We start from the raw sequence: 27,518 nt of genomic DNA, 5'->3' as shown, positions 1-27,518 counted from the left end.
AGTGAGTTCACCTCAGAGTATAAGCAAAAATTCTATAAATTCTACTGAGGGCTTCATTAATTACACAATATACAATACACCATCTAAGATTCACACTCATGTTAAACTTTTTGTATTCTACCAATGCTATAATAAAGAGACACTAAACTCTGGTTTAGAAAGAAAATAATTATATTCAGATTTATATTCTTGAATAAATAAAGTACCTTCTATTGCTCTGTCTCCTCCAATTTTTCAAATTCTTCTTCTTTTTTTTTGCTGCTGTGGTTAGACTTTCTTTTAGAGGGTGGCTATGTTTATCCTCTATGGTTCCACTGTATGTAGGAACATAGGGCCAGATTCACCAAAGAGATACGACAGCGTTTCTCCTGATACGCCGTCGTATCTCTGTTTCTATCTATGCGACTGATTCATAGAATCAGTTACGCATAGATATCCATAAGATCCGACAGGTGTAATTGTTTTACACTGTCGGATCTTAGGATGCAATACTGCGGCCGCCGCTGGGTGGAGTTTGCGTCGTAAACCAGCGTCGGGTATGCAAATTAGCAGTTACGGCGGATCCCCGATGGATTTTCGCGTTCGCTACGTCGTCCGTAGTCAAGTTTCCCGTCGCAATTTTAGTCGTTATTTTACCTGCCCTAACTTTAGTCAGCAATCGTATTGCTGTCTAAAGTATGGTCGTCGTTCCCGCGTCGAAATTTAAAATTTAACGTCGTTTGCGTAACACGTCCGGGAATACGGAAGTACGCTACGCGCGTCGCCGTTCGAAAAAATGACGTCACGGCGCGCAAAGCACGGCGGGAGTTAGGAAACCGAGCATGCGCAGTAGGGACAGCGCGGGAGTGCGCCTAATTTAAATAGCACACGCCCATTTGAATTGGCCCGCCTTGCGCCCGAGGCTGCCGGCGTAGTTTTCATCGCAAGTGCTTTGTGAATCAGGCACTTGCGATGAAAACTTGCGGCGGTGTAACGTATCTATTATACGTTACGCCGCCGCAGTTCTATGTGAATCTGGCCCATAGCTACCCTCTCTTGCTTTATTCTGAGATGGACTAGGGGGTTCAAGACCTCACAGGGGACAGTACAAGGAGGCAGAAAACCACAGTAAGAAATGTTTTAGAGAACAATGGATAATAGGGCAATTAGGTAGTGATTTGTATAGCATATTTAATTTAAATTCTTGAATATATCTTTATTCAAATCAGTATTTATTAAAGCTGGTTGTATACCGGCAAAAAACATACAAACTGTAAGGCAAAGGCATAATGCGCTAGTATGCACCGCATCTCAACAAAAAAGTATACATTAAGGAAAGAGTATGGGATCGTAGTAGAGACTGTATACAGAGACTTTCAAATTCCATCAATGCGTGATGTAGATTATGTACTAAAGAAAACGTTTTGTAATAATTGGACAATTGTCTCGTACATACAGTATATTTTGACTAATTTTCACCTCTTAATCATTAAAGTGATTGTAAAGGCTATCAAAGAGATTGTATGCATGTGCGCAGGAGCCAAAGGTGGCTGCACAGCTACTGAAGAAACGGCACCAGCGGCCCGTTTCTTCAGTGTGCATGCGCCAATGACTTTGGCAGCAGCGCATATATTGAATATCTCCTAAACTGCAAGGAGATATTAGATATTCAAGGTACCTACAGGTAAGCCTTCTTATAGCCTTACATGTAGGTAAAAGTGGTGTAACAGGGTTTACAATTTCTGGGCAAAACCTCTTACAAAGTGCAATTTTCCTAGCAAAGTGAAAGCCTATGTGCATTTGTTGTTGTGTCTAGGGGATGAGCAAAGCAGACCAGGTTAGGTCCATGGAAGGTTTAGCAAAGCCAACAGGAAGTGACTAAAATGTGCTGCAAAACCTCAATTAAGACTATAGGAGCAAATTTTCTGGTCTTTTTGAAGGTGAACAGGCAATGTATTGCTAAAAAAAGGGCATGTGGAAATGGGCATTGCCATGGGGGAACATAACAATAAAAATACAGTTTAGCAGGGAGAGGGTTCATTCATGTGGGCAGCATTGAAAATACACATATTCTTTAAATAACATGCATGGGGAATATCTTAAAGCTACATGTGAAAGAACAGTACAATATTGTTTTTTTAACTGACAGTTGAAAAAAAGGGAAAACATGGTGTGGGGTTGCCCCTAAATTCCAACATGACCTTTGTCCAGACACGCCGCCTGGTTGGCCAGCAACTGGAGGGATGTGAGTGTGCCTCTTCCAGTACCGTACCAGCCCAAATGCCTGTCCCTATTGAGAGAGGTACCTTGCAAGGGGAGTGGCACTTTGTCCCATTGTTAAGGGACAAGGACTTCTTCTCCACATACAGAGGATTTAGATGTTTGTAGGGGGGACTTATAAGAATCTCAAAGCTTTAAGGGAATGAGTATATGTGTTAATACCTCTTTTACTCATACTTATTCACTGCGTGATGGCGGTGATCTCTCTGCTTGCCCCCTGCCGCACCTCAGATAGTGCAGACTTCACGGCCCGCCTGTAAACAGGCTGCGGCCCGGTAGTAGACCGTAGCCAAGGGGTTGGCGACCCCAGGGTTAGATGATGCTGGCAGATTAGACTTTTTCAGGGGCTAGTCCTGGCTTTAAGGTGAATATTGCAGCTATTGAGTTTACTAAGTGAAGAGCAATTGAGTTTTTAAATTCAAAATAGATTTCTGCTTTAAAAGTTTTGGGCTGTCGAAACTGCATTTTATCAATAGCAGGATGAACTTTTTTAGTAGAGATTTATTAAACGGCACATCAGACATTAGCCTTGCCAACCAACACTAATATATTTGCTGCATTAGTTTGGTCTTGACTTTCATCCTGCATTAGATGAATAAAATGTGCTTTTGCTGTCGACAAGACTATCTGTCATATAGGATGTGTTCCTAGCCTTGGCAGAGGATCATTTTAAGATGGCTGCTACAGGGAAATAGTTGTTCTGGTGCCCACAGATGTAGCTGGAATTGTTGGATTTCTGCAGTGCTAGGCTGTAGCCAAGATGAGTTGCTTAGGCGAATGAGAGTTGTGAAGGATCACTCCAAAACATATTTTGAAATGTCTGTTGTTTTGCAGAACATGAATAACTGAAACTGAAAACCTGTTGACACATTATATAGCAGTAGAACACATTATAACTACTAGCTTTTTGTTTGTTTTTTTCAGCCATATAATTTGTTTGCATAATACACTTGCTGAGCTTATAAACCAGAAAACTATTTTATTTATTGATACAGTGATCTACAGTAAACCACTTAAAAAAAAAAAAAAATCTTTCAGAAAACAATTGGGCCTGATTCCCAAAAACCTGTGTAAATTTAGGATTATCTAACTTATGTCATTTAAGTTACGGCGCCCTAAGTTGGTGTCGTAAGTACCGTATCCACAGCGCATTTCCGCACAAAATTGCGCCATCCTTAACCTAAGTTCCAATGTGTAAGGCGTGGTTATGGCAAGTGGGAATGAAGTGGGCATGCTTCATTGTAATGAGCCGTGACCCCATGCAAATGAAGGGCCGGCCGTACTGCGCATGCGCGCACAAATCTGGACCTCACTGCGCATGTGCAGAACTTTGGTCATCGCAATCAGTGAGATAGGTAAAAGGCCAAGCGTACTTAGTTTGAGGATCGCCCTGTGTCTAAATAGCCCCAGTCAAACACACTTCTATTGCAAAAGTATTTCCCTGTGTTCCCTTCCTAAAGCAAGTTGCTTCTGCTTTGAATGTTTGTCAGTGTTTGTTGGTAAGATTTGTTTGTGAGAAAAGTGTTTGTGGAGTTGGAGGGTATAGTTGGTGTTTGTTTTTGCTAATTTGTTCTTTGTTTTGAATGTTTGCCTGTTTGTTTTTGATAAGTGTTTCTTTTTTGGTGTGTGATTGTTTTTTGTTTCCCTTTTTTGCCTGTTTGTTTTTGATAAGTGTGTCTTTTTTGGTGTGTGTTTTTTTTTGTTTTCCCTTTTTTGCCTGTTATTTTTTGAATTTATAGTAGCTGTCTGTATTTTTTTGTTTTTTGATTGTTTTTATTTTCTTTGTTGTGTGTGTGTATTGTTGTTTGTTTTTTGGGTGAGTTCCCTGTTGCTGGGTGTTGTCTGTCATGGCTCCCAAGCGCAGGAAGCTAAATTTTACACCGGCAGAGAAGCATATACTTGCTCAGGGCGTCATTAAATATGGGCGATTTCTCCATGGCCCTGAGAGCCACAACACCACCCCGGCCAGGAGGAAGGAGATCCTTAAAAATATTACCGATCGGATCAATGCGGCGGGGGGGGGAGACCAGGACCATCGCTGGAGTTCAAAAAAAAATCAATGACTTGAGGAGCGTGTCCCGGAACAAGCTGGCAACGCTGCATGCCCATACCAGGGGCACTGGAGGAGGGGGACCCTGCCCAGTCAGGATGAGTGAGGAGGAATGGGCAGTGGCCCAGTGTTTCCACCCACAGCAGGTGGTGGGCCTGCCTGGCTTTGACAATGATCCTCTTATGAGGACAGGTAATTTTTTGAAATTTATATCTGGTGATTAGCATGTGTGGGTGGGGGAAGGGAAGATGTGCCAAGTGTGTGGATCCACCAACCTGTGATTGTTTTGTGTCCTCCCCAGATGGCCAGGAGGTGGCAGCCCCATCAGCCCAGAAGGTTGCTGGGTCATCAGCCCAGGAGGTGGCAGCCCCATCAGCCCAGGAGGTGGCAGCCCCATCAGCCCAGGAGGTGGCAGCCCCATCAGCCCAGGAGGTTGCAGCCCCATCAGGTCAGGAGGTGGCAGCCCCATCAGGGCAGGAGGTGGCAGCCCCATCAGGGCAGGAGGTTCCTGGCCCATCAGGGCAGGAGGTTCCTGGCCCATCAGGGCGGGAGGTTGCAGGCCCATCAGGGCAGGAGGTTGCTGGCCCATCAGGGCAGGCTGCTGCACCACCCCCAAGACAGGCTGATGCAGAGTCCCAAGAAGGGCAGGATTCGCCATGGGAGGGGAGTGCCTACAACTCCCCTAATTTGGATGTTGAGTGGGAGGAGGATGAGGGGGAGGAAGATGACAATATTGAGATTGGGCAGAAAATCATGATGGGCCAAGATATGACCTTTGAGTCATCCCCTGAGGGAACCCCACAGGCGCCCAGCAGTCAGGCCACCATCATGGGTGGCCCCTTCCAACCCTCCTCCAACATGCAGCAGCACCCATGGCTCACTCCAACTCCTCCTCCAAGGCCACAAGCCTCAGGGGCAAGTAGGAGGCTGACCCCGGAAACCAGGGGGGGGTTGGTGCGTCTGCCGGTCAGTCTGTTGAGGGACAATGTCCGGCAGACCCGCAGTCTGGCTGAAATAAAAAAATCTATAACCAAGGTGGAGCGCAGCCTGGGTGCAATGAGGGAGTCACTGGGTGAGGTGGCCACCAACTCAGTGGGGGCCATCACGTGTTTGTGGGACCTGAAAAACGCAACAACAGGCGTGGCCCAGGAGGTGACTGCCCTCACCCAGGCTGTGCAGGCCAATACCCGGGCTGTGCAGGCCAATACCCGGGCTGGCCAGGCTAATACGGCTGACATTACTTCCTGTCTGACAAGGATAGCCATTGCCTTGGAGGGAAAGCCAGCAGGAGGACAGACACCAGGGGAGGCTCCTTCTTCTCCTGCACAGACCCCCCCCCATGAAAATACTCCCTCCCCTGCACAGACCCCCCCATGAAAATACTCCCTCCCCTGCACAGACCCCCCCCCATGAAGATCCCCCAGTCGGCCGTGGCCGTCCCCGTGGCCGTGCCCATGCCCGTGCCCGTGCCCGTGGGCAGCCCAGAAGGAGCACTCGGCAACATCCTTAAGTTGCAGGGGTACTTTTGATTTTTTTTTTTTTTTTATACTGTACTTATGATTTGGTTCATGTGTGTGAATGATGTGTGAATGTGGGGGGTGGCATTCCTGAAAACATAAGGGTGTCACCCTCAGTTTTGGTGGAGTAGGGATCCCCAGGACCAGGGAGAAGTCATCCTAGGTTCCTGAATGGTGTATGAATGCACAGTGACATAATTGGAGCCGTGGCGGGGCGTTACTGCTCCCAAGTACCAAAGGGGGGGGTACTTGGATCTAATCCAATTAGATGTGCATGTGATGTGTCTGTGCTAGGGACCACAGTGACGTGCATTCATGCATTCTCATTGTGAGATAATTATTGTTTTCTACCAAAAAAAAAACATTCTCATTGTCATATAAGTAATGTGCATTTTATGTGCAAAGAAAATTTTTACATGTCACATAATCTCTGTGATTTTTTCTGGGGAAAGCCAAAATAAAAAGATAATTAGGGTCCATTTACTGGGCAAAGATGCCTTCAGACAGTTGTCTCCTTATTGCCTGGCCCTCAGCAGACCGGGTAGAGGGGTTTGGGGGGGGGATTGCCTGGGTGGAGGGTTAGGTCAGGACATATCTCAACATGCAGGCCCCTTCTCACAGCAAAATTATGGAGGATGCAACATGCCCCAATAATTTGGCAGACAAAGTCTGGGGAATGCAAGAGTGTACCCCCAGTCTTGTCAAGGCATCTAAATCTGGACTTGAGAAGGCCAAATGTCCGCTCTACTATTGCCCGGGTCTGGATGTGCACCTCATTGCATTTGCGTTCTCCGGGTGTTTGGGGGTTCCTAAAGGGGGTCATCAGGTGGGGTCCCAACGCATATCCAGAGTCACCTGTAAGGGAAAAGACAGGAGGATATTAGTCATGCATGTGCCCCTTGTGATGTCTGCATCATGGGGGGGGCATACCTGACACCAATGTCACTCACCAATCAGCCAGCTGTCTCCATACACATTCTGCTCCAAGTCTTGGTAGATCTTGGTCTGCCGTAGGATGTAACTGTCGTGGCACGACCCTGGAAACTTGGCACAAACGTGCCAGATGAGGCCATGGGCATCTACGATCACCTGGACATTGATCGAATGCCAGCCTTTCCTGTTTCTGAACAGGTGTTCAGTTTCATGGGGGGGCTGTAGTGCCACATGGGTGCAGTCTATCGCCCCGATGGTCCTTGGGAAGCCAGCAATGCTGTAGAAGTCTGTCATGGCTTGCACACGCTGCTCCTCCTGGGTGGGCATCACAAACTGGTTGGTCATGCGCCGCAGTATGGCAGGGACCACCTGATGGACACATCTGCTCATTGTCGACTGCACCATCCCAGCCAGACCTCCAGATGCACGCTGGAATGAGCCACTGGATAAAAAATGGAGGGTTGCCATCACTTTATGAAGAGGTGTCAGGGCATGGGAGCGTCTGGTTGGGGTGATAAGATCCTCATGAAGAAGTTGGGTGATCTCCAGGATGGCTTCCCTATCGAACCTGTAGTTGCCATACACCTCATAATCTGGCATTTGCAAAAGATCACGCCGTGGACGATAAACTCTCGCCTGTGCCCTCATCCTCCTCCTCTGTGCCCTCCTCCTCCTTTGTGCCTGTAAGGCAGCAAGTGCCGTCAGAATCATAGCTGGCCCTGGCATTTTTCCAAAAAGACCCTTCTCAACTATAGCTCTAAGCTCTAGTCACTACCTACAGCAAACCCTTCCACAGCATGTGTAAAATTAGGGCTGGTTTTATAATGTGGAAATTTAGTCAGGAAAACTAACAGGTGCGCACAGGGCGGAAAATACGGCGCACACACTTAATTTTGTGAATCGCCCTAACTCCCTCATTTGCATCTTTGCCTATCAAAAACAGCGGCGAGACTAGCGTAATTTGCGCCCGGGGATGCGCTGGTGTAACTAATTTAAGTACGGCTGAAAATACGGAAATCTTTGCTTAACTCGTTTTGAAGATTGTGCGCAAATATACGCGCCGTGTAAATTTAGAAAACTGGAGTTAAGTCTGCGTATCTCTTTTGGGAATCAGGCCCAATATTCCCTATTAACAATCAACATATAGAAGACACAGATCTGAAAGCTAGAATGTTAAACATGTATACAGGAGGAGAGAGAGGTGATAAAGAAGAGCACATGGACAGAATAGGAACATATGAAGTGAGTTATGTTAGACTTATGAGCTCAGTCCTATTAAAGTAGAGAGGATTCAGAAGTTATCAACAGTTACAAATTATTACATGTGTGCATGTGAAGCCAAGGACGCTGGTAGGAATCCCAGATACTCCTTACATCGGCTTGTAGCACACCGGAGATGCACTCCTCGAGCGGATGTGACGTCATCTGGCAGGCATGGGTCGGTGCTAACAGGCTACATGCTCAGAGGTTACTGCACCTTCTGCAGGCCTGTAGAAGGAGCAGTTGGCTCTGAGAGGGTAGCCTGTGAGCAGGTGCAGTCCAAACCGGCATAAGAGAATTCCTATCAGTGTCCTCGACTTTTCTTACCCAAACTGACAACTGCATATTCTGTCTTCAGTGGATCCTGCAGGAGGGGATGTTGTGGCGTTGGCTTCTAAATATTGATGATTTATACATTACTTCATACTCTGAGGCCTCGTACACACGACCGAGTTTCTCGGCAAAAACCAGCAAGAAGCTTGCTGGTTTCTTTTTTTTGCTGAGGAAACCGGTCGTGTGTACACTTTTCAACGAGGAAACCGCCGAGGATCTCGTCGGGCCAAAAAGAGAACATGTTCTCTATTTCCTTGATGGCAATGGGAAAATTTGGCTCGCCGAGATCCTCGGCTGCTTCACAAAGGAACTCGACGAGCAAAACGATGTGTTTCGCCCGTCGAGTTCCTCGGACGTGTGTACGAGGCTTCAGTTTACATTACCGTCGGTCATTAAAGTTTTTTTTAATCGCTGCACCTAGATGGCACTTTTCTAGGTGGCAAATTCAAAGGGACTTACAGGTACGCCCATTTGCCTGCCTGTGCCATTCTGCAAACGAAAATTCCGCAAGTGGTTAAAGGGTGACTTGTTCACAGAGTCTCTCTGCAGGGATGTAGTCCTAAGGGAGGGGGTGAGCACGCTGACTAACCCCCAGCCAGAACAGCTCGGGTGATGGGGGCAAGCTTACTGAGGAGAAACAGGAAGTGAGAAATTCAGACAAAGAAAAAAAGCATTTAGAAGGGAAATTGAAGGAAAAGGTAAGTGAACCAACAATGCACTAGCTTTAAGGAACCCATTTAGAAAATGAAAAAACAAACCTTTACAACCCCTTTAATGACCAGGCCATTTTTTGCGATACGGCAATGCTTTGATTTAACTGACAATTGCATGGTCGTGCAACGTTGTAACCAAACAAAATCAATGTACTTTTTTTTCCACAAATGGAGCTTTTATTTTGGTGGTGTTTTATCACCTCTGCAGTTTTTATTTTTTGCGTTATAAACAAAAAAAATCTGACAATTTTGAAAAAATATATATATTTTTTACTTTCTGCTATAATACATATCCAAAAATAATATATAAAAAAACAAATGTATTCATTAGTCTAGGCCAATATGTATTCTGCTACATATTTTTTGGTAAAAAAAATCACAATAAGCATATATTGATTGGATTGCGCAAAAGTTATAGCGTCTACAAAATAGGGGAAAGATTTAGGGACTTTTTATATTTTTTTGTGTTTTTACTAGTAATGGCGGGGATCTGCAATTTTTTGCGGGACTGTGACATTGCAGCGGACAAATCTGACCCTAAGTGACACTTTTTGGTGACCAGTGACACCAATACAGTGACCAGTGCTATAAAAATCAACTGATCACTGTATAAATAACACTGGCAGGGAAGGGGATAACACTAGGCATGATCAAAGGGTTAAGTGTTCCCTATGGATGCGCTTTCTAACTGTCAGGGGAACGGACTGACCAGGAGTAGAGAGTCACTAGGAACAGCTGAACTCTCTCTCCTCCCCTGTCAGAACGGGGATCCGCTTGTTTACAGGCAGGTCCCCGTTCTGCCTCTCTTCACCATGATCGCAGGGGACCCGGCAGACATCGAGTCCGCTGGACACACAGGCGAGCTCCCATGGCTCCGGCGACGGGTGCACACCCACTATATCTAATGCATGGACCGACATACAGGTTTAATTGTCAAATTGTTTTTCCTTCCTAGCATTTTTTATTTTGTAAACAATGGCTTGGGGAGCCAGTCTGTATGATGAGGCCATGTTTGCACTCGGAACAAGATTAGAGATTTTTGTTGGATAAATTCTCGTGTCTCTTTGGCAGACTTTGGATGGAAATCAAAAAGTTCTGCACCACAGTGAGTAAGCCTTGTGTGAAGAAGCCAAATTATAGTACACTCAGGACAAGATTAATGATTTTCTTTTTTAGATAAAGTCTGGTGTCTCTTTTGCAGACTTTGGATAGAAGTAACAGGTGTTGAAAGATTGGGCCTTGGGTGATGGCGCCTTCACACCAAAAAAACCTTCAGTTATCCTTGACAAATGCAGGATTGGACTCTGCTCTTAAAAATTATGTCACACAGGTGTGGAAAAATTGGGCAGGAGTAGCTGTGGGCAAGAGGGCAGAATAAGTCGCTCTGGCAGCTGCGGTGGACTGCGATCTAGCGTCAGCTTCAGTGATAGTGGATGAGGATGGTTTAGTAAGCCAGTCCACCGCCTACTCTGCATGTTGTGGCTAAATAGCATGGCCAACATCAGTAAAAAAAAGAAAAATGTGCCCTGCCTGAGGACGAACCACGTCTACCTTTGTCTGTGAGCACAGACGCTGCTGGCCCCCTAATAGCAGCATGGGAACGTCTGCCTCCCTTTGTTGCCTCCCAGACATGATTGAGGGGGCTTATTACACAAATGTATTAGATACCGGTAATAGGAAATGGGTGACTGAATGCACTTTATTTAATGAAATGTGGTGTTTGGTGCACTATAAATTGTGTACAATTGGGATCTGGCGCTGGCACAAATTAAAAAACTGAAAAACTAAAAAACTAAAAAAAATACTAATAAAGAAGAGGAAACACCAGCATCACACGTGTGGTTGTCAGGGGTAATGTGTTGCTCAGGTTTAAAACTTCAATAGTGGTGGTCTATGAAGGTTTATTTTTGTCAGCCTTTCAATGTTTTCATAATTAAGTCTAATCCAAAGTGTATTTTTACAACTTAATACATTTTTTGTACTTATGTCAATAACAGTTCACTTTTTTGAGGTGCTTTCCACCTTTATGACCACTGTCATTTCTCTACTATTTACAATTTTATTTATGCCAGATAATATAGCTTTTCTTATACTTTTGGTTCTGCAACTTTGAGAACTGTGGCTCTCATACACAGAAGCTGTGTGAAGTTTTATTTATCTGCCCCTCCTCTCCCTTTGTACAGTTACAGAACACCTTGTATTTTGTGAATTATTCACAATTGGTCACATTGCTAGAAGAATAAGGAAAACTATACAATCTATCCGGGAATGAATCTGTAAACAGTAAAGAACAGACAGCAATCCTAAAAGTAGGAAAAACCTTAATTCAAGTAGATCAGTAGCTTGTAAGCAAAAATGTTTGCCTGTCACATCTAAACTATACCTGCTATGACCCTATTTTATTTGTTCTGTTTTGTTTAGTTAAAAATACAGTTAAAGACGCTCAGTTGTATCTAATAAGTTAAAGTGGTTCTAAAGACTCAAGGTTTTTTACCTTCATGCATTCTATGCATGAAGGTAAAAAACCTTTTGTGTGTAGTGTCCCCCCAGCCTGCCTGATATTTACCTGAGCCCCATCTTGATCCTGCGATGTGCACAAGAGCCTCGGCTCTCTTAGGTCTCTCCCTCCTTTTTTTACTGAGACAGCAGCAGTAGCTATTGGCTCTTGCTACTGTCAATTACAACCAGTGTGCAAATGAGGAGAGAGGGGGGCGGGGTGGGGACGAGCCACGCTTTGTGTGTGAATGGACACATGGAGCAGTGGCTCGGGTGCCCCCATAGCAAGCTGTTTGCTCTGGGGGTACTCGGCAGGAGGGAGGGACCTGAGAAAAGGAGGATGGGGCTGCTCTGTGCAAAACCATTGCACAGAGCAGGTAAGTTTTAGACATGTGCACACTGAAATATTTTGTTTTGGAATTTTGTTTTCATCCGAAAAATACATTTATTTAGTTACTCCCGAAATTTGTTTTTGTTTATTTTGTTTTGTTATAAAATGCATTCGTCCAAAAATTCAAATTAATTAAGGTCGAATCTGTCAATTGAAGGCTTATGGTGTCTGTCGAATGTTCTAAGAAGATTCGATGGAGCAGCTAAACTGTACGACGCCACATTCGTACATTTCCGGTCGAATGTTCCGCCTACAAGCTATAGAAGAATTCCTTTTTTTTTTTTTTATTATTATTTATTTTATTGAATTGTAAAACGAATATTATTATTTCCATACAAAATACATATTCATATCAAACAGTACTTTACATAACATCCATAATAATTTTTATTTATTAAATCTGCTCTAGTCCTTATTTTTCGAATGTTCCGCCTACAAGCTATAGAAGAATTCTAATGCTGAATGACACTAGTAATAATTATGTTTATAAATTATTATTACTAGTCAACTAACATTCAAATTCTTCTATAGCCTATGGGCCAAGCATTTGACCGAAAATGTACGATTGCAGCGTCGTACAATTTAGCGGCTTGTAGAATCTTCTTAGAACTTTTGACAGACACCATAAGCCTTTAATGACAGATTTGATGTTTGTATGTTTTTCTCTGCTTCGTCAAATCTTCGTTGTTCATGTCAAATGGTCTACCCCAACACTGTCTCTATAATGTCAAATCTTTTCTCTCTATGTCGAATCTTTCCTCTCTATGTAGAATAAGCTTGGACTAATAGAGTTAAGGTTAGGCACATTCAACCACAGGTTCGATAGACACAGATTGCTATTGTCAGCGTCATGTCGAATATCTTATCTATATCGAACTGTTGTAGCAACGAAAACGAAAATAAAGCATTTTTTTTATGTCAGATCTTTCGGATTTTGGATTGTGCGCGTTCGTTTTCGTTCATTAAAATGATAACTAAAAAACCCAAGATTCGAACGAAAATGCATTCGAACAAAAACGAATGCACATGTCTAGTAAGTATAACATGATTGTTATTAAAAAAAAAGTAAAAAAATAAACCTTTAATATAACTTAAGAAAAAAAAATGTTGAGCTTGTCAGAAAACTTGCGAGTTGGCAACTTCCTGTGCACTCTGCATGAGTTGACTATTATCGGTTACAAGGTAGGGTAGGGTGGGATTCTTATTTCTGTTGTCCTGAAACAAAAGGATGCTTGTGTCATCCAAGGACAGGAAGTGCTTTATTGGCAAAATCATCAGCCGAAAATAAGGTAATAGAAGGTTGAATAAAAGAAAACAAATGCAGCAATCACATCTAAGGACTGATAATCTGCAATATATTATTATTATTATAATTATTATTATTATTATTCTGGTTCAGATATGCTTTAAATATAGTTTTTTTTGTTGTCATTACTCATCCAGTTCCTTATCTTCCCTATCTTCTAGTTACCATGATGGGTTTTATTTATCAATTATATATATATATATATATATATATATTTGTACATATGTTATGCATATTGTCACTAAGGAATTTATATCTAGTGCAAGTCATTTGAGACACAAGCAATTAAGATGCAGTACTATTTACAATGTAATGTAATATGCATGAACTTGCCTTGAACTCCCAATTTTACATAGATCAAAAATGTTTAAAAATAAAGTATTTCTACAACTTTTATGTATGACCTAAAATGATCAGAGAATAAGGCACTGCCTAAACAATATTGTTTTTAAATAGGTAATAACCAATTCAAATGCACAGTCATAACTAAGTCTCATTATAAGAATCCATTGTAAAACTTGTAGGTATTCTTAAAAAACAATGTTACCAATTCAAGGCTGCGTCTAAGCGAAAAACATTTACAGGCTGCAATGTGTCAACAGCGAAAATGGTTTGTGATGTTGAAACGGCAGCACCATATGTGCCCTTGAGGGAAATTGATTCTTTTAACAAGCCGCTAAAGAAAGCAAAGGGATTATGTATATGAGAGCTATGGAAAGCAGAGGACACCCACAATATTGATTGATGAATACCTGCATGGAATGGAACAGGCAGAGATTAATAGCAGCTGAAAGCCAAAAAGATTTGTACAAAACCATTGCCTTTCAACACGTTTGTCAAACAGGATACAAATGAGCTGCTTTTTATCTCCCATGCATTAAAATGTGTTGAGACAAATGTTTTAACTCTTAAAGTGACAATGTAAAAAAAATTACAAAAAAAAACACATTTATCATCCAAGAGACATTGAAGTTTTCTTTCAGCGAGGTGACTTAGTTGCTGTTTTAAAATCGCCAATTTCTCTTCAGTTTTGCTCTTAGGGAAAAAATAAGCTAAAAGGTCTCCTAGATTGTATTCCATACCCTTATGCGACAACAATTTAACATAGTACTTAAAGCGGACCAGGGGCGTTGGTAGGTGGCTAAAACACCAGGGGCTTCAGCCTGAAGTCTGAGCCCGGCATCGGGGGGTTTGGCTAGGCAGTGGGGTTGTGTGGAGGAGGGGGGGTGTTGTGTGGTAGGGGATAAGCTCACTTGCTGGTTTCTGCCTGGCTTACCAGTGCCTATCAATGCTGACCACTAAATTCACCTACCTGACACACTGACCATTACACTGACCTACATGACCCACACTGACCATTACACTGACCTACCTGACAGACATACACTGACCTACCTGACCAGTCTTCATGTGTCCTGCAGCTCAGTCGTAGTGTGCGTAGTGTGATCATCATCATCATCACAGCAGGCAGCCAGAGCCAAAAGAGGAGAGGAGAGACGCCTGCCGAGTGGGGATCTCATAATGACGTGGCCACATTGTAATTCCTGCCTTCTGGAACCTGCAGCACCTATGATGACTGCCACACGTCCCCCGGTCCCGGCATTGGACCAGTGTGATGTCCATCATAGGCTCTCCAGGTTGCAAAAGGTGGGACCTGCTATGTCACTCGGCTGTGCTTCGTGTCAGATCGGTCCCTGCTCGGGCTCGGGGCTAATAATAGAGCTGTGAATGCCCGAGACTCATGGCTTTTTGCCCCCCCCCCCCCCGACACCACTGAAGCAGGCCTTCACCCTGGGAGGAACTGCAGTCTGCTCCCATAATTTGTAATAAAAACATCTTTGCCATTCTGAAGCTTCCCTCCAACCACTTTGCATATTATATTATTTATATACTGTGATTCTGTACTTGCCAAATATGCTGCAGAAATCTCCCTCCACTGAGTCTGGCTGCAACCATTTTAACTGTGGTCAGCTGAAGCTGCTGCCTGTTTACTTCCTGGATTTACACAGACACACAGAGGCACACCTCCAGCTCTGCAACTTCCATTGGCCCTCTTATGATTCACCCCCCCCCCGTTCCTGGCAAACTCTCGAGAGTGAGAGAGCTGTGCATTATGTCATATGCCTAGGCATTTTACCAGACAAGAAAAAGAAAGTGGGCTGCATAAGGTATTTACTGGTAGAAAAAACATGTTTTACTATCCAAAGTTAAAATAACAAGGGCAGAATATTTAATAGATGAAAAGATGAAAAAATGATTAATGTTCTGCTTTAAAGAGGTTGTAATGTCACATAACACAATTATTTATATCCTCTCGGTTTTAGCAAGATATGCACTGCTGTGTGTGTGTGTTTTAAATTATAATCCTAAATACCTTTTTGCACAGCTCCTCTGTGCAGTCACGTGATCTCCCTCCACTCTTCTTTCCCGTTTTAAGAAGAACAGCAGAAGGGGCTGAGATTGCCCACTAATGTCAGCCAGCCAGCAGAGGCAGGTCATGTGGCCACACAAAGGAGCTGCGCCAAAACGGTATTTAAGATTATAACTAAAAAATAAATAATGTACTAAATATCTTGTTAAAACAGAGAGAATACAAGTAATTGTGTTATGTATTACATCGTAATACAGGTAAGAGGAGAGGGGAGGGGCGAGGAGGAGATCAGCTTACACACAGACGAGGAAATGACAGGCAGGAAGGGAGGAGGAGAGGGAGAGACTGTGTATACACAGCGGGAGGCATGTAAACTGACTTTGGTATCATGGATCAGCAGCCATGATTACCGTGGTCAGCACACACACACAGGAGGACACAGGAACAGGCAAGATCTACCAGGTATTTTAGATCAAAGAAAGGTACAAATTACACTACAACAGCACTATGCTACCCAATCATGCTTTAAAGGACCAGGAACGTTTTTTTTAGGGTTACAACCACTGTAAGAAAAACATTTTTTTCTTTTTTTTACTTTTGCAGAGTTCTACTTAATCCTTGCCTAGGCAAGGATTATGTAGGTCAAGTGATCGACTGCCTCCTGGAATGTCTCAACCACATCTCCGGAGGCAGTATTTCCCTTTTTGTTCATGGCATCTCACACATGCGTAGAATGACACACTTCTCTGACAGTCCATGGGACCTGGAAGAGAAGTACAGAGGATCTCCTGCATGCACAGACACACTATGGTAGGGGATCTACCACATGCACAGACATTCGATTCCAGGGAATCTCCCCATGCACATGCCCAGAACAAAGGAGAGCTTTTGATGAAAGGAAGTCAATGTTGTACTCCATAAACTAGTAAGTTTGTTTTTTTATATTTTTTGTTTCAATGATTTTTATTGAAATTTACCAGACCGTTGGAAGGTTATAAGATATAACATCGTAACAGACAGCTGTATCACAATACAGAAAACTTTTCAGGAAGAATGTTAACATTGTGCGACCTACACATCCAAAATCACTGGTTGCCCTTAATCGGCAACATAAAACAGGTCAAAAATGAAAACAAACAAATAAAACATCCCAAAGAAACTTTGCCGCCCCCTATAAGCAACTATAGGTAGCTCAGGACCTTCCCATGGTGGCACCACTGTGAGGTCAGTGCCAACTGTCCCGTACTCCCTGGGAACTGAGCGCTCTGAAAAACTGTCATACCATGTATAAAGACCTTCCCATTATATGATGCATTCATTGCATCACGATTCGTAACGTCCCTCTCCCTGCCAGAGACCGGGAGAGTACAGAGGAAGAGGTTAGTCAGAGAAAAGAGGAAGAAGAGGATAGAAGAAGAGGGTTGTTTTTTATATTTTTATACAGGGACACTTATCAGAGTTTTGTCAAAGTTACTCTTTAACCTCCTTCTGGGTCTAAAGGTGTTTGGGATTGAGGCAATGGATAGGGAATTGGATTAAGGCAAAAGATACCAGACTGGGTGAGAGAAGCCTTCTGGATCTTCACACTCGGACCCCTTTATCCCAAGGGACTAAATGAAGAGATAGAACTACATACTTCAATGCAATAGTAGCATCTTGCTGGCGAATATAGCCACACAAGATTGGGCCTAGTGGGTTTCAGTGGTCCTGTGAGAGTTCTCATGTGAACTGGGTCATGGAATCCCTTCTGACTGTCATTCATCAATATATTCACAACTACCTTTTGGTACCCACTTGCTTCAATCTGCACATCACCTTAGGGGCCAATCCAGTAGGTGGCTGTTTGGCTCGCTTCAGTAGTTTCCCTGTTGGCACTACCAATTGTTGGCAATCTAATACATTTTCTGCCCCAAGTAGAGTCCATTCTTTTCTCCTAACGGAGGATCAGTTAGTTGTCCAGCCATTTAGATATTCGCACTCCATGAATGTTCAGATATAGAGAACTGTATATCAATAAACATCTTAAATATAGCATTAGAACAGAAGGAAATGCGTTTCCCCATCAAGAATGACACCACAGCCTAAGTGTCTTTTAGCACACATGAACTGATTGAGTGGGTAGCCAAATCCTAATTTAAATTTATATCTAAATCGTATTTATTCTTGCTTTTATTTATTTATTGATGTAAAGCAACTCACATACAGAGACTCAATAGTGGCCATGAGGGTTGCACATGTATACTTTTCTTTTTTATCAGGGATGTACATAGGTCAAAAAGATCATTTGCACTTTTTTACATGAGCTTAGCTGTAGGGGAATATGGAATACTACACAAATTGATTTTAAGAGTACAGGTGGTGCATTTTTACCAATTGTTGAATGCACAGGCATGTATACAGATGTGTTTATGTGTGTGGGGGGATGTACGTATGGACATCTTATGGTGTGTGGCATGTGCATGGCTGAGTCCACACCACTGGTTGAGCACTGTGGATCTTGAGGTGGTCTCGTCTGCACCATTTCACATGCCTATGCTTGCTAAGAGTTTGTAAGTACATTACTTTTTTATCATTCAATAAAAATGGTAATGTTGGTAATGCACTGGGTTGGTGCACCCTTTCATTGGTAGTTGTTTTTAGTACTTTTAAGGATGCCCACAAGTCCTGTGAGGGCAGCAAGAACTTTGACATCACACACAACAGTTGGGCATGCATAAAAGAGAGAGAGATACACACACATATTCCCAAGCACCACAACTGAGTGCAGGGGAGATAAATACTGCTTGTATTAAACATAAATATCAACCTAACCAAAACACTTATGCCGCGTACAGACGGTTGTTTTTTGTGATGAAAAAAAATGTCGTTTTTAAAAACGTCATTTAAAATGACCGTGTGTGGGGAAAACGTCGTTTTATGTCTTCTGAAAAACGCCCAAAAAAAAATTCGAACATGCTTGAATTTTTTGTGTCGTTTTTCAAAATGACGTTTTTTGTGTCAATTAAAATGATAGTGTGTGGGCAAAACGACGTTTAAAACAACGTTTTTAAACCCGCGCATGCTCATAAGCAAGTTATGAAGCTAGTTTCAATGGAAAAGAGTGCTGAACGTAACCGCGCTTTGCTAGAGCATTTTGAAAAAACGATGGTGTGTAGGCAACGTCGTTTTTGAAAATGAAGTTTCAAAAACGTTCTTTTATTTCATGATTTAAAACGTCAATTTTTTTTCATCACAAAAAACGACCGTCTGTACGTGGCATTACTCTTAACCATTAAGCTTGCTTTAAAGTAGAACTTTAGTCTCCCATACAACTTTGCACCATGGAAAAACTTGCCTTATTATGTGCCAATCTTGCTGTCTCTACCTATTTGTGAAGTTTTCAATCTCTCAGTCTGCTTGTTTATCATTCAATCAAGTTTACAGAGCAGACACAGTTGTACATCCTTCTCGAAATAGTAGGAATGCCAAAATGTGAAGTCTGCCATCTATTTTCCAAGCTGTTTCTTTCCCACCCATGTGACCATTAACTCATTCTGGGAAAGAACACTGAGTAAAGAGGGAATAATGCATATTGTGTGATAGGCAGAGTGGAACCGGCAGCATGTTTAAAAACAGGCAGAGCTTTACGATCTGTGGAATGTTCTCCAACTTTGAAGTAAGATAAGCATTGCAGTTGCCATGGAAGCTGCTGTGGGCAGATGAGGCTTTCAGGAAGAAGGGCAAGAAGTCCCTCAAAAATGGTGCCAGGACATCAGAGTGTGGGTATGTTACAAAGCCACTACTCATTATCTCATACCAGATGAAATCTGGGTCAGTTCATTTGGTTTACTTTAAAGAAGAAGAAAAGACTAAAATAACCCTCAGTTTTAAACATTGCCTCCCCACTGTTCTTAAACTGCATACAGGTTGTAAGAATATGTAATGTAAATGCTTAATCTTCTTCCAAGTATTTACATAACTGTGAAGCTCTGTGAGGTGTATCTCGCTGCATGGCTGGTGGCCATTAGCTCTTCCTGTTCCAATAATGCCATAAAGCAATGGATGCTGGTGAGATGAGGATGCTTCTGTGATGATTCAGCTAAGACAGACACACTTGCCAAAGCTTTGAGGTCACGTGGCTGCTTGGAAACCAATTAAAAAAGTTAGTTGCATTAAGATTTAAAGTTGCAGTAAACTGCGCCAAAAAAATTGTGCCCCTGCAGGATAATCTCATAATGTGCTAGCACACTATGACAGGCTTACCTTAAAACAAATGCTGCCAGGGCTTCCATCCTCACCCAGTCTTTCTTCTGGGCTTGCAGCTTCAGATGTTTGAATGGTCAGTCCTTTGATTGCGCACATTAGTCGCAGCCATGGTATAGAGCTCTGAATGAATGGCACCATCCATTCAGAGCTCAGTGCGCATGCGCCAGTGATGTCGCCGGGTTCTACTAAAGTAAATATCTCCTAAACAGTGCACGTTTAGAAGGTATTTACTGTACCTACAGGTAAACCTTATTATAGGCTTACCTGTGGGTAGAAATCAAACATAGAAGCAATTGTAATAACAATACAAACAATATATATATATTTTTTTGACAATTCAACTTAAGCTTAAAGCGGTTGTGAACCACTGATGTTGCAAAAGAAAAAAAAAACCTGCAAGGCAATGGCATAGTGTGCTAGTATGCATCTCATTTCACCGTTGAAAGGGCTGACATGTTCCCTCTGTTTTTCTTCCGGATTTGGGCACTCCAGCTATGTGATTGGCCGGAGCTGCAATGATGTCACTCCTGTGCATGTGCACGGTAGCCCTCAGTTCAGGCACAAAGCTCTGAAGTTCCGGCAAGGACTGCAGATATGAAGTGCAGGCACCTGCATACCTGCCCCAGCAAAATAGTGACTGCTAGCGCTTGCAAATGGAAAAACACTGGGATGTAAATTTTAAAACAACTATTTACTGAATATAGCAAATAATTCAGATAACTTAAATAACTCAGACATGCACTTTTTTTTTTTTTTTTTTTTAGTGCAGCACACCACATTACACAATTGGTTGATAAAATTAATTGTGGTGCACTGGGTTGCCATTCAAAATTAAAGGCACCACCATACAGCATGTCTTGTATCATGCCCTACCATATGTTGCAGTAATGCACATTAAAACATACTTGTAAGGCAGCTCATAGATGAGTCACTTTCACTGTTGTCCATTGTACCACGCTATTAAATGAATGGCATCTCTTGAATGGCTTAGCTCTTTACCTTGGTTTCATTCTCACAAGATTCTAACACTTCTAATACCATGCCTGCACCAATAGCATAATCTCAAACTTATTTACTCGCTTGTTATTGCAAATATTTGTTTGATCCTTGAACATGTTTGTGACATTGTAAGTCACAAAGAGTTTTTCAATAGTAAATTCAGTTCTAGAAGCATGACACTTGACTCTAATGCTTTTCCCATCACCAATGTCATATGGTGATTTTGAAAATGTGACTAGAAGCAATACAAATAACTTTCATATCCTATCTGAGTAAAGGTAGTTTGGAGAATGGCCTTATTAAATAAGCACAGTAACACATATCATCTCATAAAAAAAAATCATAGACTTACAGCAAATAGGAGTCAACTAAAAAAGTGGACGCATATTGATTGATCATGGGTAAGAATAATGATTGTAATTTAAAATATGTTGAGGATATGATGAATACTTTCCAACTTTATATAACAAGCTGTATAACTATTATGTTTAGAGATTATCCATCCATAGAGGGGTATTTCAGTAATAGGTGGAGAGAGGTGGGTTAAGTACCTGTTGGCTTCTAATATTTCTTGAGGGCTCTAGAAGTAGGATCTATTGTCACACATCCTTGGGGTGTTCCCACTATGTCCTTTTTAAATAGTATAAAATTAATTAAAACAACTTATTAAGAGAGTGTGTGCTATTATGAGTTGCCATTGTATGAGTCTTTTTCATAACCATGGCTTGCAGTATTACATAATTACAGTACACATTATTGCATTCATTTTCACGTGTGCTTGCAAGTACTTTAAACACACATTTATATCAATGGATTTCCATAACAAGCATTAACTTATATATAGCACCACATAGCCATATCAAATAGCTACATAGTAATTATTTGGATTTCTACTTAAATTGCATGCTTTTCATTGCATCAAATCCAGAAAGTGTGAATGGGCTTTGAATTCACGCATCTTTACATAACATAGAATTTGCTAAGCTGTAACAGCTGTTATATGCTATTTTTGGTAATATGTTTAGTAGTGACAGTTAAAGGAGTTGCAAAGTCTTGAGGTTTTTCATCTAAATGCATTCTAAATGCCCCTGTCGCAAGCTCTGTGACTGTGCTCGCAGGACCCGCAGACTCGATGTCCGCTGGTGTCCCGCGATCGTGTCACAGAGCTGCAGAACAGGGAGATGCCTGTGTAAACAAGGCATTTCCGTATTCTGACTTGTGACAGGATACTGATCTACTGCTCCCTGTCATTGGGAGCAGTACTCAATGTCGTGTCACTGGTAGCCCAGCCCCCACACAGTTAGAATCACTCCCTAGGACACACTTAACCCCTTCCTGGCCCCTTAGTGGTTAATCCCTTCAATGCCACTGTCATTTACACAGTAATCAGTGTATTTTTATAGCACTGATCACTGTATAAATGACAATGGTCCCAAAATAGCGTCAAAAGTGTCCGATGTGTCTTCCATAATGTCACAGTCACGAAAAAAATAATAATAATAAAAATGCCATGAAACTATTCTCTATTTTGTAGATGCTATAACTTTTGCGCAAACCAATCAATATTTTTTTACCAAAAATATGTAAAAGAATACATATCGCCCTAAACTGAAAAATAAATTTGTTTTTTATATATTTTTTAGGGATATTTATTATGGCAAAAATATTGCTTTTTTTAAAAAAAATCTAATTTTTCTGTTTATAGCGCAAAAAATAAAAACCGCAGAGGGGATCAAATACCACCAAAATAAAGCTCTATTTGTGGGGGGGGAAAGCATGTGAATTTTGTTTGGGAGCCTCGTCGCAATTGTTAGTTAAAGCGACACAGTGCCTAATCGCAAAAAATGGCCCAGTCATTGGGCAGCCAAATCCTCCTGGGCTGAAGTGTTTAATGCAGTACAAAATATGCTGTCACAAGATGGTGATATTTTATACTTGTGGGATTTCCAGCTATTAGCTATAAGCTTCAGCAAGTGTGAATACCTTGTAAGGAAAAAATACAGATAAATCACTGATATAGGCTTCTGAGGCCCTGTACACACGGTCGGACAAAACCGATGAGAATGGACCGAGGTTCAGTTTCATCGGTCCAAACCGACCGTGTGTATAGCCCATCGGTCTGTTTTCCTTCGGTCCAAAATTTTAGAACATGCTTCAAAACTGAACCGATGGACCGCTGCCCGATCGGTCCAAACCGATGGTTAGTACAGAAAGCATCGGTTCAAAACCCGCGCATGCCCAGAATCAAGTCGACGCATGCTTGGAAGCATTGAACTTCGTTTTATTCAGCACGTCGTGTGTTTGACGTCACCGAGTTCTGACCCGATCGGTTTTTGGAATGATGGTGTGTACACACATCAGACCATTAGGCCACTTCAGTGGTGAACCGATGAAAACGGTCCGTCGGACCATTCTCATCGGTTTGGTTCAACCGTGTGTACAAGGCCTGAGAATATGGCAAAAAAAAAAAAAAACTATAGTATCAGTTTTTGATACATTTTCCCTTTAAACAAACATTAACTAAATATATGCTGTGCATAGCAATTGTTTTGTATTTGGGGTTAAATATTTGCTAGCACAGAGAAGCAGCTTTACCCTGTCCCACCTAATGACCCTAATAAATGAGCATGCTTCAAGCTTCCATTTAGCTAAATCTCCCAATTGACTTATTCTCTGCAGAGAACAGAAACATTAATCAGGCATTTCACAAATTACAGACGCTGACTCACATTGTCTGCTGCTAATGTCCTCTAACTTTTTTTTTTCTCTTGAACTACAAAGACTGCAATTCTAGCATTGAGCAATGTAGTGCTGGAAGTGTCTGAACCCAATGCATCAGCGTCCTTACTTCATAATAAAATAGTCTAACTGCTGCAGGAGCTATGGACATAACAGGAAACTTCTATGACACTTTTCAGTGCTAAAGCATTAAGTATTTTTTGAAGTTTTCTGGTGTACCATCATCTTCACAATTAATGAAGCCATTACAGCAATGTATTCAAATTAATCAAAGTGGGCAAAGGGTATGGCATCCAGTCTTTCTGAACCCATGAGCAGTCACTATTTTTCAGATTCTAATATGCATTAAAACCGGAATTCGGAGCATCTTAATTTTGCCAGATCAGGTGCTGTCACTGCCAGTATCAGAATACAGGTTCTTACACTTGCTTAATGATCCAGCTTCAATCTGAACTCCAGGCAGATTTACACTAAGTTAAGGAGTCAGATATTCATTAGAGGGTAATTAAATGCATTTCGAAATGCAGCAAATGTAAGCATCTGAATTTCAGTTGGTATTAACTTCTTGTAACTCACACACAGCAAGATTGTAAGAAGGGCAGCATTTGGGACCAGTCAGATGTGCTGCAAAGTGTGTAATGATAATGAGAGAAGAGGGATCAGAGGGATGATTTCATCAGTCTGCTGTAGCTTCTTCATTACCCAGTCACAGGCTGGAGATGGGAGGTAACCTACCTGTATTGCTTAATCGTAGCAGGGAAAAATCAGGTCACCAGGCTAGAGGTTTGATCAGAATCTCAGAAATGTAAATCTTTTGACTGGGAAACGAGCTTCCATTTATGTACTGCATTTCATCTGTATTTAGGTATTTGACTGAAGTTTAGCTTAAAGTGTTGCTAAACCCATTAATATGAAAATAGTTAATCTGCCCCCCCCCCCCCACACACACACACACACAAACACACACAGTGCCCACAGCTTATAAATCTTTTTTTTACATTAAAATACTGCCACTATATACCTTTTTTCGATGATCTGTATACCACGGTTACATGAGAAACTGCTCTCCAGTGCGGAGAGTTCAGGAAGGAGGAGATTTTCACTGCCCACATGTGTGATGTCAATGACATGTGACCTGGCTAGCTCTGAGAACAAGTAAATGTTCTCTCCAGCATAAAAGACACAACTGAGCATGTGCAGGTTGGCTACCCTGCCTGTGTTAGCTGGCCTTCCCCAGATAGACAGTGCAGGAGGGAAGGATCTGTTCATACAGGATAAACAGCCTTTTTACACAATGCAGAGGATTAACCCCTTCCACAGAGAGTATGAGAAGCCTGCTATGCTGCATATACAGACTCGTTTTACTGTTGTGGGTTTAGTAACACTTTAATGTCTAAACCTCAGTGCTCAACTGCTAGTATAGAGTGTAACCATATACACTCAGAGGAGAAACAAAATACTTACTCAAACAATGCTTGGTAGTATTTGCTAGGCTGTGAAGACACTGAAGGATTATAACACTACACAATAGGGAGAGCAGGGTGGTAATGGCAATGTATAATAAAACACAATGTCAAATGCAAGTTTAATGAGGAGAAATTTTGTACTGGATTTGCTGAGTACAGGTGTTGTCAAGTAGAATGTAAATAAATATGGGAATGGGAAATTACATTCTTGACTGCTGAGGCGCAATGGTCCCAGGTACAATTAACTGTAACATAGATGTATAGAAAACCTTCCCCCTTGCCCACTCGCCCCATTAAATAAACACACTTACAACCATTAGGTTGGAAAGGGCAAGGCCACAGCTTTAATAAAATCCAACACATTACATGTGAACACTTTTTAACCAGTGCCAGTCACAGTTGTACTGTGAGCACACAATTCCAAAAGGGGGCCTGTCCTTACCATAAGTGCTGGACAGCAAGGGAATCGCAGCAAGCTGTGACATACCATTAGAAAAAAAGGAGCGGGAGGGTGGGCAGCTCTTCCAATCACGTTTCTTGAAAGACCCATAATTCCCTGGGGAAATACATTTACAGAGCTCAGGCCCAGCCCACCGCCCCTAAACAACCAATCCTTGTTGACCACTCGGCCACCTTGTCCATGCCATGCCCCCATCAGTCAAGGCTCTCTTTCCCTAAGGGGCTCAAGAGGCCTCCATTTTAGCTACTACTACTGTTGAAGACTGAGCTGAGGCCCCGTACACACGTCCGAGGAACTCGACGGGCAAAACTCATCGTTTTGCTCGTCGAGTTCTGTGTGAAGCCGCCGAGGATCTCGGCGAGCCAACTTTCCTCATTGAACAACGAGGAAATAGAGAACATGTTCTCTATTTGGCTCGACAAGGAACTTGTCGGCTTCCTCGGCCGAAAGTGTACACACGCCGGGTTTCTCGGCAGAATTCAGCTCCGACCGAGTTTCTGGCTGAATTCTGCCGAGAAACTCGGTCGTGTGTACAGGGCCTCATATTTGTGAAACTGTACCAAACAATGCAGTTTCTAGTGAAGGTTTGCTGGGAAAACACTAAAAGCATCTAATTGAAAAAAGGGTCAAGAATTGCAGAATTAGATCTTTTCTTAATTTATGTAGCATTTCTTAAATATATTGTTAAAATATATTTATTAACATGAATATCTGTTGCTTTTTCAGAATGGCCAGAATTTGTAAACAACTATGCACCATGGTGGGCAACACATACCTTAGACTGGCTTAAGTATGGAAAAAACGTACTGGTTGTACATTTTGAAGACCTCAAACAAGAGCTCTTTTTTCAACTAAAGAGGATGATTAACTTGCTTGGCCTCCCTGTATTAGCTGACAGACTTTTGTGTGTGGAAGGCCAGAAGGATGGAAACTTCAAACGCTCTGGTCTGAGAAAGTTGGAATATGACCCATACACTGAAGACATGAGAAAAATGATCAGCAACTATATTAGGACAGTGGATGCTGCCCTGAAACTCCGAAATCTCACTGGTGTTCCAGAAGACTACTATCCAAGATGATGACACTGATGAGCTGTGAATGTCTCTGGGACCTCAGTTCCGGGTTGATAGCTACTTCCACCCAGTGGGTGGCTTTGAAGACTTCCTGCTGCTACTAACTTAATGAATTTATGTGCATGAAACAATGATTACAGCGCTTCACAGATCTGGCCAGATGAAGGTTATATTTATGTCCAATTAGATTAACATGGATAAACTCATTTCAATGCAGATTTCCCTATGGTTTCAGCAGTTGTGTTCATTGCTGCAATTTGAAATTCCAGCGGGTAAATTATAATGTAAGCACAGATTTTGCTTATCAACTGGCAATTTCTGCTGTCATTGGGAGCAACTTGAGCTTTGCACATTGTCACAGAGAAAAATGATCTTACAGTTGAATAAAAAAAAAAGTCATGATTTATTAGTGCCTATAAATCAAAGCCCATGCGCAAGAGGTTTTAAAGCATACAATATGCATGAGCAGGACTTAGACAGTCAGCAGCTTGGTCTCTGTGTATGACCAATGTGTGCTGAAGCCTGAACATCTTTTTTAACAAGCTCTTTAAAGGGTCTCTTCCGGGACTGGAGTCAGCAGCCGTTTACATGGCAACCAAGATCAAATATTTTGCAGACACAACACAATATATGCCAGTGCAGTCAGTACATTTACCAAGGTTATATGCAGCAAGATTTAGATTTATCTGGTTTTCTGTTTGTGATACTGTGTGCGTGTGTGTATATATATATATATATATATATATATATATATATATATATATATATATATATATATATATACAATAGAGAGCATGGAGGGAGAATACAGTATATCAATGTTTTTTATGGTTGAATAATATTTGCATAAGGTAATATGGAGAGTACAAATATTATTATTTTAGTGTGGTTTCACCAACCTGTTACA

At 42.0% G+C, this 27,518-nt stretch overlaps 1 protein-coding gene across 1 annotated transcript in view; it reads left to right on the top strand.

Annotated features, from left to right (window-relative positions):
- Positions 1-26,817, top strand: part of WSCD2 (WSC domain containing 2) — a 241,161-nt gene extending 214,344 nt beyond the window's left edge. Inside the window, exon 8 of the mRNA XM_040346054.1 lies at positions 26,265-26,817. Within this exon, the coding sequence (XP_040201988.1) occupies positions 26,265-26,617 (353 nt within the window). The 3' untranslated portion in view covers positions 26,618-26,817. The remainder of the gene's footprint in view (positions 1-26,264) is intronic.
- The last annotated feature ends 701 nt before the right edge of the window (positions 26,818-27,518 follow it).

The sequence above is a fragment of the Rana temporaria genome, chromosome 1, assembly GCF_905171775.1.
Source record: "Rana temporaria chromosome 1, aRanTem1.1, whole genome shotgun sequence".
NCBI classification, from domain to species: Eukaryota; Metazoa; Chordata; class Amphibia; order Anura; family Ranidae; genus Rana; species Rana temporaria.
This window is presented reverse-complemented; position numbering and strand designations above follow the sequence as displayed.